The sequence below is a fragment of the Onychostruthus taczanowskii genome, unplaced genomic scaffold (genome assembly GCF_017590055.1).
Source record: "Onychostruthus taczanowskii isolate IOZ18803 unplaced genomic scaffold, ASM1759005v1 scaffold30, whole genome shotgun sequence".
NCBI lineage: Eukaryota > Metazoa > Chordata > Aves > Passeriformes > Passeridae > Onychostruthus > Onychostruthus taczanowskii.
In genome coordinates this window covers 3,375,677-3,392,387 of record NW_024500350.1, presented here as the reverse complement: position 1 = coordinate 3,392,387, position 16,711 = coordinate 3,375,677, and the positions used below count along the sequence as shown (strand labels likewise).

The 16,711-nt window shown below is 37.9% G+C and overlaps 1 protein-coding gene across 2 annotated transcripts in view; it reads left to right on the top strand.

Annotated features, from left to right (window-relative positions):
* The window catches only part of CA10 (carbonic anhydrase 10), a 110,253-nt gene that overhangs the window by 70,287 nt on the left and 23,255 nt on the right, over positions 1 to 16,711 (top strand). For both annotated transcript variants that reach the window (XM_041409222.1, XM_041409223.1), the window contains exon 2: positions 3,311 to 3,496. In XM_041409222.1, coding sequence (XP_041265156.1) covers positions 3,311 to 3,496 — 186 coding nt within the window. The remainder of the gene's footprint in view (positions 1 to 3,310; positions 3,497 to 16,711) is intronic.

Sequence of the window (16,711 nt, the reverse complement as noted above, 5' to 3'; positions counted from 1 at the left end):
CTGTCTGGGGATTTTGCCACGGATAATATTACCTGTTTGGAAATGTTTCTAAATCTGTGAGGAAAATGAGGTCAACTGAGATTGTGGCCTGATCATTAAATTGTATGATTTTGGACTTTCCTATTTTCTCAGAGCAGCTTTATGGATGATTTTATATGTTTTCTCTACTACAGTCTCATTTCTAGCACATAAGATAAATGTGAATATTTATCTTTTTTTAAAAAGAGGAAGTCAAGCTTTAGTGCTTATTTCTTCCCCAGGTTTGTTTGCTGAGTTTTCATCTTTGTATAATTTTCAAGTCAAACACACAGAGAACAAAGCAGAGCAAGGAGCAACACAAGGCCACTATGCTGAAACACCTGAAATCCATCTGAACTAATTAAGGAAATCGTTATACACATCTTAACAGGTCTTTTTTATGAGCCTTTTAAACTACCCTATAACATTTTTTCCAGACCACATATAAAAATTAAATACTGTGCTTTTTGGAGTAGCAGAGATTGTTCACTGGGACAGGAAAAGGCAACATCTTTCCCATAAGGTGCCCATTCTCCATACCATTTATTTGTAGGGTAATGGACAAAATGAAGAAAATACTTCCTTGTTAACTTCTACACCTGCAACCTTTTTTAAGGCCACATGCAAGTTTGCTTTCCCCAAAACCAACTTAGTTTCCTGTTCTGAAATGAGTCACCACCACTTTAAAGGCTCAGTACTATAAATATGGAGAAGCCTCTTATCAGTAGTCATTTTCCTGATACAGCACTTAAAACTGCACAAAAGGAAAAGAAAATTTATTATTTGCTCTGCAAAAGGGATTTGTGGGTATTGAGCTTGCAAACAGAGGGTGAACACATTCCAGTGTTTCTGTGTCCTAACTGTAAATGGTTATACTAGAAATGTACACCTGTAATGGTGGTAAGATTTTGGGGTTGAGTATAAACCAGACAATATCCTGAACTGCAAGAAATAAATTCACATATGATGGTCCTTCCCGTAATCAAGGACAGCCAACTATAGAGCCTGGGCAAGTCATAATGTCTCCTCACAAAAAGAAGTTTGTCAATATTTCATCCTTTTCATTCAGCTGTAATCTCAGTGCATGGAAAATATAAGACCCTACCTCATAAATGGGCATGTCCTGAAGGTGCAGTTTGGTGCTGAATCTCAAGTGGTCTCTGCAGCTCCTCCTTCTTTGGGCACACACAATAAAACCCGTGCTTCCTTTAAACCTAAGAAAGCTCCCACAAGGGCAAGGCCTTGTATTTTTCATATTGAAGATCTTGGACTTTGTTCTGCCTGGTGCCCAGTCTGTGCCCATGCAGGAGAATTTAACACTCTCACTTCTGGTGTTCACACTTCCCCTCAGGTCAGAAATGAGGCACCTCAGTTGCTTCACTGCTTTACTGATATTCCCCATCTGCAGCCACGCAGGAAAATTCTGGTTCAAAAAAGTCAATACCATGTCATTATGAGCACTGCATTTTATGAAGTGGGAAATAAGAAAGACAAATGTTACTCCTGTTCATGAATTTGCCTCTTATCATTTTCCCTCTCTGCTCTGTGGAGAGTGATTTGATTCACATTGGGGGTTATTTGGGTCAGTTTTACTTGGGGAGAGAAAATAATGGTAACCTCATTTGAGATTTGTGCCAATTTAAGTAAGAAAATGGATTCTGCATATTTTTGCATAGCTGCTGAATTTAACTGAGGGTTCAGTGAAGAATGAGCTTCCAAATGTGAATAAGAGGCTTTATCCATTTTCCCCTGTTTGTTTTTAAACTCCATTTGTTATTTATGATTAGCAATTTTGTGTCATTTATAGGCAGTGTACTGAAATACACTTAGTTCAATAAACTAAGCTTCTTTGACTTATTAAGCTAAACTTGGTATTTAATTATTATGCATGCAAAGTCAAGTAGAAAAAGTAAAGAGCATTTATAAATAAAATCATTGTGCCTTATTTGCAGCAAACAGGAATATCTGTCTTTATGACTTTTCATATGAAATTTATTACTGCTTATTTTAAATTGGAATAAACACCAAAAAAAGTAGAACATCTGTATCAAAGTGTAAAGAACCACAACAGTCAAAAGCTGTTTAATCTCCTCCATTTAGTTCAAGTGCACAGTCTGTTCTGTGTAACTTTTTATAACATACTGTGAAAGAAAACAGGTCATTTAAACTCAGTAATTAGTATTATAGATAAAATGACACTGCAGCATATTACCATAATATTAATTATGGTAATACTTACCGTTAATTACCATGATACTGATGTAGTATAGGATATAATACATAACAGTCAATGTCTTTAATTTTACATTGAAGTACAACAAAGCATATTGTTGCTACACTTCTGCTTCTCAAATTAAATGAATGTTATTCAAGTGTACATTTGTATCCATGCAGAATGTTTTTAAATAAATAAGAACTCTAATTCAAACTGGTATATTTGACTTTCTAATGGCATAAATTTAAGAACTTCTTAATCTACAAACTTTTTCTAAGACAGTGGAAATAATAACAGAATTATATTCCATATGAAAAATTTGTGCAATCATTTTTCATTACAACAGCTGTAAATCAGTTTGCAAATGAAGCACAACACCCAGCCTTTTAAAAAATAAAGATGAATCTTAAGGAGCTATTTGATGTGTAGTAGGAACTAGACATATATAATCAAATTGGAATTAATTCTGTACTCCTCTGACTAAAAGACCTGACAATTGTACACATAAAACATTTATAACAAAACAAGGAGACTTGCATGGGAAGACAGTGAAAGTTTTTATCTACAGCTCCAGGAGGCATAGAGTTCCCTATTAATGAAAAATTGCATCTCAACTTTTTGCAGCACCTTTACTTTTGGGTAACTGTTATAAATATTAAAAGAAGGGGGAGAAAATTAAATTTCAGATTTGTTCAAGTGTACTTTAATAATTTATGTCAGGTGAAAAGTTCCCATTTCCTGTGCAGAAATTTTCAAATTAAGCCATTATTCAGACCTGGCAAGAAAAGTACTCTAAAAACCTACTTAATTAGAAGTGCAACAGTCCTGCTCACCACATCAGCCCAAGGCTAAAATGTGTACATAGGGTTTTAGCAAAATATTTGAATACACAGTGTAAGGTTCAAAGCAGAAATTGAAGTGTGACCTGAGGTTGGTTGTTTCATCTCACAACCAAAAGATGCGTTGCTGTATTTGAGAGAAGGTGTGTAAAGAGCAAAGTCTCCAATCAGTTTGCCGAGATTTGCAGATTATTTTGGAAAAATCTTTTTTTTTTTTCCTCCTCTCCGCTTTCTTTAGGTCAGTGGGACAATGTACAACACAGGGAGACACGTGTCCCTCCGGTTAGACAAGGAGCACCTGGTGAACATCTCGGGGGGCCCAATGACCTACAGTCACCGCCTGGAGGAAATCCGGTTACACTTCGGCAGCGAGGACAGCCAGGGGTCAGAGCACCTCCTCAATGGCCAGGCCTTTTCTGGAGAGGTATGTCACCATGGGGGGGTGGTGCCACTAGGAATTACCCACCTCTTATTTCTGCCTGAAGGCGTTTGCAAGTTAATCTGTAAAAATTGTTTTCCTGTAGCCATTCTGAAAATCAGGGAATTGGGTTTTTTTTTCTTTTTTAACCAAGCGCTGCAAATTTTGCGACTCATATCTACAAATGACACTGCTGTGTTTATTGTATATAAAGACACCCTCTGTCCTCATCTGTGCTACTTACAAAGTAACCAGGTCTCTTTGGAGGGGGCCTTTATGTCTCTTGTAAAAGCAAGTATGAGATTAACTACAAACTAATGCTGAAGTGCTTCAAATTCCCACAAAAGTGCTACTTTTGCTTCTCATTGGTGTGTAACACTTCACATTGAGTACCATCCTGCCTTTGATTCATGCAGAAACAAGGTGATACTTGATTCTGGAGATGACTCCACAGAATTCTGCTCAAGAAATAAAGTTAACTGCATACATAGTCCCTGGCAGAATAGTAATGTTTTATGTTAAATACATGTCTATAACATGTTTTTCCTGTTCCAAGAAAGACCATAATTTCTTGATCCTGATACCTATTCCAGAATGGCCCATTATTCTTGCTGGATAAATATTTTAGTGGCTTAGATGGAGCCCTTTTTCAAGATTTACAATAAAGTTTGCAGACTTTCTGGGACAAACAAAATGGGATCCTTCCATTTTCCTTATATAGGAACATTCTCATATAAAAGAGATGCATGAGATTTGCAGCAGCCCATCCTCCTCCAGCTTGGCCATGGCTGTGAACCACCAACTCTACAACTCAAAATAATGCTTCACAATAACTCTGTGTTACTTTAGGGATTATTTTTAAAGCCACTCTGTTACCATTTTTTCAGAATACCAAAAAAAGAACAGCTTTTCCATCATAAAGCACTTATTTTCTCAGAGATGAGTAATCAAATTAACATCTGTACTATGCATCACAGACTGGTGATGAGTCACTTAATGTGTGGCATTTTCTTTGGCACTGAGCAACAGCAGTTATTTAGGAGTAAGAAATTAATTACAGCATTGTTGCATGATGATGTTATAATTTATGGTAATCACTGGCTTTGTTTTATAAGCTACATATGACCTGTGGCAGCTTTTTTGTGTAATTACTAATGTCTTATGCAACTGATTTTGGTTGCCTTTGTTCAATTCTATAAATGAACTCATCATGTATTACTCCTTTAAGCTCTGAAAGTAAAGGATGCTGTAGTAAACAAGGTCTTTGCTGTTCAGACACATGAGAGCAATATTCAAACAAAAAAAGTTAACTGAACATGAAAGTAAAAATCTGGTTGAAACATACCATGGGCTTGTAATGTATCACCACCATTTCAGATGCTTTTAAAAGAGTTTTTAAGTTTTTAATTCACCAGTCCTAGTCTATAACAATGTAAAAATGTAGAGCATTGTTTGGCAATACTTATTGTTATTAGCTAGGCTCTTCTAGTTTTGAAAGTTGGAGTTCTGAAGTACTATTAATATTTGGTGGTTTTTAACAGAGACTTCAACTTTTCTTAGTAAGAGCAGAAAACTGAGCTTAGTGGAAACTGATGTCAGTCAGTCAGGCACAGCTGGATCTGCAGCGTGTGCAGGATTCATCTTGTTGTCTGAATCCTCCTGCAGTGAATAGAAAGAGCTCAGCACCTTCAAAGGATTAATCAGTCCTGACAGCCAGAGCTGGGTCTCTTAGGACAAGGCAAATCACTCTGTGGAGATGTATTTCCCTTGACAACAGAGCACAGACAAACAGCAGGCAGAAGAGTTGAGATTCAAGGACTCCTTTTCAGATACTGAGATGAATTCTGTCCTTTGAAGGTGTGTTTTTCAAGGTTTTGGGCAAGTGAACTCCAGCAAGGTCAAGCATTAATTACTAATTTGAGCCTAAACCTGCACAGTTAAGTCTTACTTCTAGAACACACTATTTCAAATGACAAGCCCAGATGCAAATCAGTGGTGCTGAATGGCTGCAGATTTCCAGGGAAGGGCAGCAGCTGATGGAGTTCTTCGAGTGTCCATCCACCCATGCAAGTGCTGCCTGTATAAATGAGGGCTCTTCCACAAGCTCTCAGCACTGAGGGATGTAACATCTTCATCTCTCAGCAGTGAGAGGGGGAATGCTGTCTGTAAACAAGCCAGCTGACTTCCCGGGAGAGTGTCTTTGTGATGCCACGGGTACTTTCAAGCCTTGATGCTAATTACTATTCACTCCTGCCTTAGATAATGCTGTCAGTGGAGATGGGATAAAGAAAAATAACTGCCTAGGTTCATTAGTCTAATTTAGCTGGTGCAGGTAAGAATAGCAATGAATATTTGCTGGCTTAGGCTTTAGGAACCATGGAAAAATCATTGCAGGACTGCACTGTATGACTGCTAATTGCAGACGGAGCTGCCAGGGCTGGCCCTGATACTGCTGGTCTCAGCTGTGTTGGACAAACCCTCTGTGGGCTTTCCAGAAACCTCTGTTTAACCGGGGAAACAATTCCCAAGTTATCCAAGAAGGATGATTGTGCTGGTTTTGCATTAATTGAGTTTTGGTGAGGAGGGAATGAGCCCAGGCATGGCAGTGATGTTCTAAGAGAAGCTGTTAAGAGCTTCCTCTGTACCTGGCAAAAACCAATTGCTGAATGATACCAAGAGGCTTGTAATTTCCAGGCTTTAGCTTATAACTAGGTGTTAAAGGTGGTCAAAAGAGATCTCTACAATAATCTGGTTATTTTTTAGCCCCCAATTATCACTTTAGTAGACAGAATAATTGAAGTAATGTTTAAATAGTTCAAGTTTAAGGGCTTTAAAACTGTGTGTCAGATTTATCAATATGTTTGGCACTGGTGACATGGAAAGGCAGGCAGGCTTTGGAATGCTTAAATAAATAAATGGAATATTTACTTGTCCCTATGATATGGACTCAAGTGAGTTTAATTCCCTGTTCTTTGCAGGAACATCCTACTGTATTACAGTGATTAAAAGAAAATCTTGGCTTAGGCAAAGTCTCTAACTAAGACACCAGTCATTTGTGTCTGCTGCCTAATGCCTCTATGCAAAACAGGTTTTAATACTTCAGAGTCTGTATCATTTAATGAAAAAGCCCATTTTGCATTTAATCAGCAGAATTGGCCTGAGGGCCATAGCTCAGGCACTGTCTGCCTGGTTAAAATAAAAAGGTAGCAACTTCCAAAAGGTTTATGGTAAAAGTGGGACCCTTTAACTTTACCATGTGGCAAAGTCATAAAACAATTTTATGGTCAATTTTTTTCCCTAAGCATAAAAATGAACAATGTGCTGCAGGAGACCTCCAGTCACTTCACAGCTGTGCATTGTGGCAGCTTTGTCACTGCCAAGGCAGAAAGTCAAGGAGCTTAATTATTTGGGGTTACGCACTTTTCACCAACTCAGTGGCTGGAGACTTTCAAACAAGAGACCACAGTCCACAACACATGAAAAAAAAAAGAAAATTCTTCTTTGCCCACCCTTCCAAAAACCCATGGACCACTTATAAACACACAATTATTTAATTTGGTACAGATGAATTAAAATGAAAGTGAGAACAGGATCTGAATGAATGGATTAGTATTGCTGTACACACAGTTTGGAACTGAGATTTACTGCTGCTAAAAGCTGCTGAGAAAGCCAACACAAAAATACAAGAAAATGAAGAAAAAAGGGAGAAACTGGAAGTTCTGAAACACCAGTCTCCTCTTGCTACTACCATTTCTTTAACTGCAGGCATGTTTTGTGTGAGTAGGGGACTTCTGGTGATAGTAAAGGATTACTTATAGGGAAATCAGTGTTGTAAATCCACCTTGGGATATTTTTAGAAGCAGGACTGTCAGATAGGCAGCGTATGAGAACCAGACAGCCAGCTGGGATAGTTTAATCCAGCCTGTACCAGAATTCAGAGAGTACTCTGAATTGTTAAATTACAGTGACTCTGTTACTGAGACCTTCTGTACACCCCAGACTTGCCTGTGAAGTTCCAGCCTCCACAAAACATCTCGTGGTGGTGTCATTTATAGAGGAAAATCTTGAAATCAGATTGTGCTAGCACATCATCCTTCCTCTTCCTCGGGAAGGAGGATTAAATCAGACAGTGATGCCATTGAGGAGAGAGGACAGGAATCATCTGCTTCTTCCTAACTCCACTCCTCCAGGTGCTCACAGAGCCAGCTGTGAGCAGCCCCTACTACACCAGGTAACCCCAGCATTGCTGCTAACAGCTTGAAGAAGGAAGTTCAAAATTCTAATTTTTCAGTTGTCACAGGCCACTGGTATCACATTTTGCAGCCTCTTGGAAGTGGAGCAGGTAATTTTTAAGTATTTTAGCCAGGAGATAAGTTTACAATATTCCAGTGCTTATTAATGTTGACAAATCAGCCTCTGGAAAAAGTATCAGCTGAGGAACATGTGTCTAAAGGAGGGGAGACAGTAAAATCTCTATAACCTTCAGATGAATGTTGAGCTTCAAAGGAGAAAGTCAGTAGATAATGAGTTAAATTGCAATAAGAACAGAATATAAATCAGGGAGAGGTGGTAGTATTGTCATCACTAAAGTATAGGGAGACTGCTCACATGAGTAATTCAAAATCACTGGGACATGAGTATGTGTTTCTGTTGTAACAATGCATCTCTGTCCTCACTAAAGATTACAGATGACCTCACCCAAAATTTTATACATATGTGTTTCTGTTGTAAGAATGCATCTGTCCTCACTAAAGATTACAGATGACCTCACCCAAAATTTTATACAATATCAATAAAAAGCAGGGTTGAAGTCCAAAAAAGACACTTATTTACAGAATATTCTGCATTGAAGAAACCCACAAGGATTATCAAATTCAGTGAATGGCCTCTATAGGGTTATTGTGTTTCTCTAAACAAAATTTAAGGATTATCAAATTCAGCCCTTAAGTGAATGGCCTCTATAGGGTTATTGTGTTTTTCTAAACAAAATTCAATTTTATGTTTTAAGTTAAATGGGCTTTTACTGCTTGTTGTTATAACAAAATGCAGCTGGTTTTTCTTACCAAGAAAGCTTCTCCTTTTGAACCACTCTGTTGGAGCCCACAGGAAAGATTACTTTCCAGAAACAGGGTACTGAAATTTTTGTGGTGTATTTTACATCAAAAGACACTAAGTGCTAAAAATACATCTTAATCCTTACTGGCCTTCATAAGCAACTTCATGTTTAACTTTGTTGGAGTAGTTGACTTTTAACTTACATTCCTGTAATTTTTTGGCTTGACAGTCATCTTCAAGCTACGGGTAAAATACACTTGTTAAATAAAAAAATCCCAAACCTCAATAGCCTGGAGAAGTTCAATAACTTGAGATAATCAATTGAAGGTGGATCAACTATAAATCATTGATCATAAATATATAAATAGAAAAAATACACAGCAGGTACAACTCATTTTATAGGAATGGCCACATTGCCAGGCAGCACCAGGGTACTCGTGCAGTCACAGGTTTACATTTAGTTCCACTGTAGCCACGCTGCCATTTTTAAAGGAAAATTAGATTTTAGAAATAGACTGTTTTATCCCTCCCTTAGGAAAAACCCTTAATTGCACAAATCAAGTTATATGATGACCAAATTTATAACAATAATAAAGAATTTTACTTTGCGTATAATCAACTTCTCCTATAATAAATGGCATTCCTGTTATTTTTTCACCTTTCCAAAACTTGATTAGCACTGGAAATACAAATAAGTCTTTTGATTTTTTTTTTTCCAAGGGAAGAAGTTAACACTGCATACTACAGTCCTCACTGTGCATTTTATGGTAGTTCAGGCAAAACAGGAAAAGTCAAATGGTTTTGTTTGTAGCAAATTGTAAAAAGGTGTTTCTTTTGGTGCATAAATCCCAAAAATTCAGTTATTGCCCCAACAGAAATTGGGATTGGATGGACCTGATGCAGCTGTAGCTCTTCATGGATGCAAACTAAGAAAAAGATACAGGGGCAGAATTACGTATTTATGTCTTTTAGCAGAAAGACTGACAATAACATATAATTAAAGGGACAGTAATTTAATTTTATAATCCCACCCACTCGTCAGAAACCATTTGGAGTTTGAATGATGTTCAGATCAAGTGTTTAACCCCTTCTAAAATATGAGAATGAATTTTAGGTATCCAAGCAGGATTTTGATCTTTGCTTTAGGCTTCCATTTTCTCAGATTAATGAGGTATTTGCATGGTCACTGGAGGTGAAAAGTTATAGTTCACATCAAATGAAGAACCTTTACAACAGTCTTTTAGTACATCATCGTTCTGGTTATTTAGTCATGCTAAAATTACACTAAGCCTTTTTGGAATAATTGAATATATTAATTTCAGACAACAAAATAATACAGAAGCCACCTGATTTCTGTGGATCATTAGCTGATTTCTAGAAAGCTATGTATGGTATTTAAGGGAGTTTCCCCTCAAGCACTGAATGCCAGGCTGTTGAATTTGGGTACCAGCTGCTACTACATTGATGTTCTCTTTGTCATTCCCACTGACATGCAACAGGACATTCACTCCTAGTGAATTGTAGTTCTATCAAGAGCCAGAAATGTTTCTCTCTTTGCTCACTGAAGCCTGAAAACATCCACATTCACTAGATTTCTTCACGTTTTACTAAAGCACATGATTATTCCTGGATTCTACATTGCAAATTCCAAGTGCTTGATATAAGGAGCTTCATTTCTGAGGGCCAGCATTTTTTATTTCTGTCTTTTGCTTTCTGAGTATTTTGGGATACAAGCCCTATAGATACTGTCTGCTTTACACTAAATTTCAAGAAACTCTACAGGCAGATTTTTAGAGGGGTTGTATTCTGTTATCTACACATGTGTGGGCATTTCTTGCCAGAAAACTTTCCTTTGTTGGAAACTGCTTTTCTGAATCTTATGAACTCTCCATCCATTAGTAGAATTGCAGGAACCGTCCAAACAAATGTCAAGCTTTGTTATGACAATGTCAGTTCATTAATTTAGCATGTGACACAGCAAAATATCTGCATGGAATAATAAATATTGAATTTCTTAGATACCAAGTGAAGCAGATTGCTTTAGTAACAAATATATTTTTGTACGTTTACTTTTTAGTTACCAACTGTTCTCCTTTTTGGAGGGAGGGAGAAATCGAAGAGAGTGTCTTTGTACTGAGAGCACAGTCTGTCACTGACTGTAATCTAAATCCCTCTGGTGCCTCAATTTTAAAATCCAGCATCATAAAGCAATAAGGTGGAGTTTTTCTGCTTAGAGTAGCAGCTGTAGGATTTGCTTTTTTAAACCACTGGAACATGAAAACATTCAGCACTCTAAACATCCAGTGTCACTTTTGAAGTATTCACTTTACCTCATTCCAAATTATTATCATTTGCTTGGGGTGACTTCACTTGCTACAGGGTGACTCTTCTTTAATTAAAGAGCAGTTTACCTCTGCATGCAAAAAATTATGTTCATTTTGAAATGGGTTTTATGTCACTTGGTAATCAGTTTTCCATTACACCTTTCGTAAGTTTTAACTTTTTCCCCAAATATGTATAATGTAGTGTTCCAAAGAAAGGAGCAATCCTACTAACAACCTGTACAGAAGCCCTTGCAGCTACTATGGGCAACCACAAAGGAAAATACAAAGCAATTAAAGGCATTTTTATTCTTATAATTTAGCAAAACAACAAAAAACAGCAAGCAGTTACTGTAAACCTTACCTTGGGCAAAACCCTCATGGAGACTGGTCTGGGGCAAAAATATGATTTGGTATTTCTGTACTAAGTGTGGACTGCTAAAATCCCTGTTAGCCCCATCTGTCCTCACTGATAGCACCCCCGAGATGGATGAGGGATGCTGGGTATCAGATAACAAACAGGAGAGTCCAGGGTTAATGACACTTGAGCACAGCCTGAGGGTCCAGTGAAGCTCCTGAGCCTGTTTGGTGCTGAGCACTCACACTCCACACAAGTTTGTCTCAGTATAAGCTTAAGTAGGATCAAACCCAGGTAATAATTCTGAGAGCAAGCCCAGACAGTGGAGAGTTAAATTGGAAACTTACCTCTAGTAATTTTTATTTTACTCCATAAAAATGGAAGAGCTTAAGACAATGAATGTGGCCCTAATTCCAAACAGTCTGAAATTGCTGGCATAGTCCTCTTGTGGGAGATGGGAATTCCTGGCTCATTCCTGTAGCCAGGACAGGCATAGGATGCAGCTGCAGCAGGTTTTCCTCATCCCAAATGGATGTTCTGGTCACTGTGCCTTGGGACCCAAATGGGGAGTGGGAGTACCACATCCACCTAGGACTGAGCCCAGGAGGTGTTCCAGCTCCCACTTTTCTGTCCTCTCCAAGAATAATCCCGGTTTCCTAATACACAGCTCCCTGAGTTTCAGATTATTTCTGTAGCTTCAGTGACTCTTTTGATAGGTCTTTGTCCCTCACTTTATGTTTAACAGTTTCTTATGACACATTTTAGTATCTTAGCAAAAAGCCAACTAAATCATATCATTTCTAGCTGCATTTTTGTTACATTTTCAGGGATTGCTGGGAGTGGCAGAGTTAGAATTTTCATTTAGAATGCTGACTTGACTTTCTTCCATCACTGTAGACTTTTCCTGGCATGCACTGCCTCCCAGAAAGTGAAAATACTTTAAATTTGGGGCATTTCATTGTAGCCATCTCTGTTAGCCATCATCTATTCCATAAAGACTGGGAAGGAAATACTTCTAAATTTTGTTTTCTTTAGACAAAATTGTGACAGATAATGGACTAGGATATTTTACAAACAATAAAGGGAAGGAAAATTCAGTTTTGTTGTCATTTCAGAAGGATGTCTTTCTAAAATTATTAAAATTAGAACAGTTTCTCAGGCATAGTTACTTTTAAAACAGCATGCAAGTGGTAGCAGCCACAATGGCATCAGTGCTAACACTCTGAAGAATTAAAATTGACAAGGTTAAACCACATTTATTCCAAGTTAGTTTTCTTTCCATTTATCTGTTATTATCTCACATTTATCTGTCTGCATTCTTATCTTTGTATAAACTAACTGGATGTTACAGCATACACCCGCCAAGATTTGGTGATTTAAAATTCAGTAGGAGTTAATTATGTTCAGCTACTTTTCAGCTACTTTTTGGTTGGGATTTTTAATGTACTTGCCATGAAAACATTTTGTCAGTGATGATTTGCCATAGGCACATTAGAAAAACACTATATGCAAGTTATTACTCTGAAATTTCTATCAAAGGCAAAGAGAATTCTGGATTTTAGCTGGAAAAGGCAAGTCCATTACTGTCCATCTCCTTCTATCATCCTGAACTTTATTTACTTTTTCTTATCTAAGTAGGAACATGCCACTACTATGCTACTCTGCTAATAACACAACCAGTTGGCAACACAGCCTTCATCTGCTTAACCTTCAGTGTAGGACTGGCCAGAAACAGCTGTCACATTCCCTCAAATGCAAAATTCTTATGAATAAATAAAATAGATTTTTTTTAAATTTCTTTTCCAAGGCCTGTTGAATGTGAACAGTATATATTTAGTGTATTTTGTTACACGAATCTTTGCTCTTCTCCACTTTACTGATTTCTTTTCCATTTCCTCTGACAATCAAAGCAAAGAGTGATCAAGGCCTGAGCTATCAGCCCCATACAGCACCTCCAGCCCAGCCTGATGCTTTGAAGTCCATGTTCACAGCACAGCATGGGGGGACGGTCCCATCCCTTCCCATGCTGACACAAGAATTAATCTGACAGCATCCATGGCTGCAGGAGCTCAGCCACCCAGTTCTCATTACCTGGTGCTCTTTTGCCTCCCTGAAGACTGAAGAAGTATCCTGGTGAGGTTGTGCAGACCCAACTTCTTCTTCCTGCTCCAATCCACCAAACTCTCAGTGCAGCACTTGCACTGCACTAAAATTCATTAAAAAAATCATTAGAGGAGCATGGCTTTCAAATTGGGGTTATGCTAGGATTCTCCAGAAGAAGCAAACTTTTACACTCTTTTTTATTTTATTTTCTGGGAGAGCAGAAAAGCTTATGGAAATGTGCATAAATGATAAATTAGCATACTTGCCTGAAATAAGGAACTCTGATTCAGAAAAGGATAAAAGACTTCTTAGTACTGCTAAGTGTACCACTGTCAAGTGCTTTAGAAGACAGGTTAGTGTTCATTGCTTGCTCTCTTCACGTTAAAAAAAACAGATAAGGATCAATATAATATCACAAAAATATGCTGCCAATAAAAACATCATTAAAAATACATAAAGCATTTGCAGAACAATCCACCATGGGCAGCATGTGAAGCCCTCTTTACCACACACTCCTTTAGCAGGACGTGCCTGAATTTCAAAGATAAAAACTAATAATCAAAGGGTCAGACACATTGCTCATCCCAGTTCTGAATATTGCGGTTTTGGAGCTCATGGGCTGCTCTGAAGAGTATTGTGGCACTGACCTGTGGAGCCAATTTTACTCAAATCACACATTGCTACACCAAGAATGCTTCAGTTATTTTAAATTTTGGCACATTTTGTTCCATTTTTTCCTTCAGAGCAGTGGAGGCAGTGAGATATTTCCAGTGAGCTGGCTCATGGACAAGCCTGGGAGGGTGGTGCTGCTGTGGTTTCAGCAGTACAACCCAGCCCTGACCCTTCCTGATTTGGGCACAATTAGTGCCATGAAAGAGGCATCAGGCAGGAATATTTCCATGTGCACCCAAGGCTGCAAATCACAGCCTAACCCCAGGAATTCTAGTAGTACTGTATGGGAGCCTTAAAGCTGCCTTGCTCTTGGTACCCAGGTTGTCCCTTTGAGAGTCTGTCTGTACCCACAAACATAATTTTATTCACACTTAGCCAGCCTTTCTTTGGGGAGGGGTATCACAGGAAAACCAGCCAGTTCCTGAAGGCATCTGGTCTGCAGGCTTTTGGATTAATCACAAGACAAACTGGCAGGAAATCAGGGAGATTTCTGATAGTCTCTGCTTGTCTTTCAGAAAAAAATCTCTTTGAAATCAAGTTCCCTCCACAAGGTACTTTGGTTTTGACACATAAGCGTTTTCCAGCAAAACCCTGTTTCAGCAAAAAAAAATCCCAACTAGTTCTGCTTATGATTAGTGCAAACCCTTATTCTGTGTGAAGCCCAAGGGTGTGTTCAGTTAAGAGGATTTTCACTGTTTGATTTATAGCTTAGAGCCTCCCCATATACTGTTCCTAAGTCACAAAAGGCACAATAGAGGAACTGTTCTTCCTCCTGACTCGTAGAGCCATTCCCTGGGCAGTTAATTAGAAATAAAAAAAAAAATCTCCCTTATTCTTCCAGATTCTAATGAATGTCAGTCTATTCTATTCTCATAGGATTTTCTTTCAGAAATCCAGGAAAATGATGAAAGGAAAAATGGCAGGGCAGAAAAAAACCCAAAAAACAAAAGGAACAACAACAACAAAACAGTTCCAAAAGCCTTTTTCCCATGGCCTATTTGAAAGTACCTCACTATTTTTTAGACATAGTAAGTATTGAAGATAAATACTTCAAAGAAAGTTGGAAATCTTTTGTTAGAATTTTGAGCTGTCAGGCAGCATATTTGGGGTTTATTCCCACTAATCTTCATTTACATAAAAAAACCCTGGAAATAAGTGAAACCATGAGGACGATGACAGATGTAATTTGGGATGTATGTTTGCTGTAACTGTCAGAAGCACAAAAACTATGGGGGTCACAATACAAGAAAAAACAGGATGCAATCTCTAGGATTCAAAATACTTAAATCCACCTAAATTTAAAATGCAAACTCCATTGTCAGCTTTTACATGGACTTAGTTTTTTCTTATTTTATGTACACAAGGTATTACCAAATAATAAAGTATCCAGAAATTGCTAATACTGTAGAAATTCCCAAAAGATTAAGGTCAAAAGAGAATTTTTAAGACACAGGCTTCTTTCCTAACAAAGAATATCACATCAGTTTTTTGATGCCATCCATCTTTCAAATGATCTTTTAAACTCATCAATATTTTGGTTATGATCACCAAACAATCTTTGGGCATCTTGGAGTAGATCAGTTTTATCTGTGTACTGCTAGATAGTATTCCTTATGAAAGTGGCAACTTGCAACTAAAAGTGAATGTCTGTTATTAAATCTGAAGATGTACATAGTTTAAAATAAAATAATATTAAAAAATGAGAATTCTAGAAAACCAACAGAATTACTGAGCTGTATCATCCTATATCAGCTGCAAATCTGTCCTTTAATGTTTATGAAGAGGAAAATAAAAGTGCAGTGAGGAGCTGGAGGAGACCATCTGTCTCCTTTTAGTTTGTTGTTTTGTTTCAAGCTGGGCCTGAACCAAAATCCTAATTCAGAGATGTCCAGTGCTGGAAGCTGTCATGTCATGGTCCCCTTGGAAATTTGGAGCTGCTGATGGCTGCACACAGCAGACACTAATGACAGCCCTTGGAATGCTTTCGGCTTCACAGCCATTAGCACGTTTCCCCTTTAACTACCAATTACCTCACAGTAATTATTGTGCTGAGTTTACAAATGATAGAGGGTGAGTCAACTGCAGTCAGGACAACAGGCATGGCAGGGTGAAGGCATGAGAGCTCGTGGCGTTTGCAAAGACCCAGAAATTTTGGGCACCTGATTTCTCAAAATTCATTCCATTATTATTCTGTTCCATTTATATGGAACAGAATAATGGGCACCTTAAGCAGGCAGAACTTGCACTGTTGCTGCTCCAGTCAAAGTTCATCACCCCAAGACAGTACACTGTGCAAACTGCAACATCCAACTGCATCAAAGATCAGTCATGAACCTCCCATCATATACATACAATATTGTGCCACCCAGAAAGCCTTTTGTCATCCATACCTGAACCTGCCTCTCACCAGCTACTTTTTAAATTTCCAAACTTGTAAATATAGAAAAAGAGGTAGATAAAAAAGATGCCAGATAGGGAAGACTGTAGTATAATAAATATGCCAAGCTAAGTAGATCTCAAAGTACTTCTGGATTGCAGGGCCATAAGCATTTGACAATATTAAAAATCAATGAAGCAGTGAAAAATAATTTACAAGATGAGTCTTTGAAGTTCATGGAATGCTGATGGGGTGAATACCTCTTAAAAAGTCTTTAATATATAGTAATTTTTCTTTGGATGTATAGCCTCAGATTTATTGAACCATTTAATTAT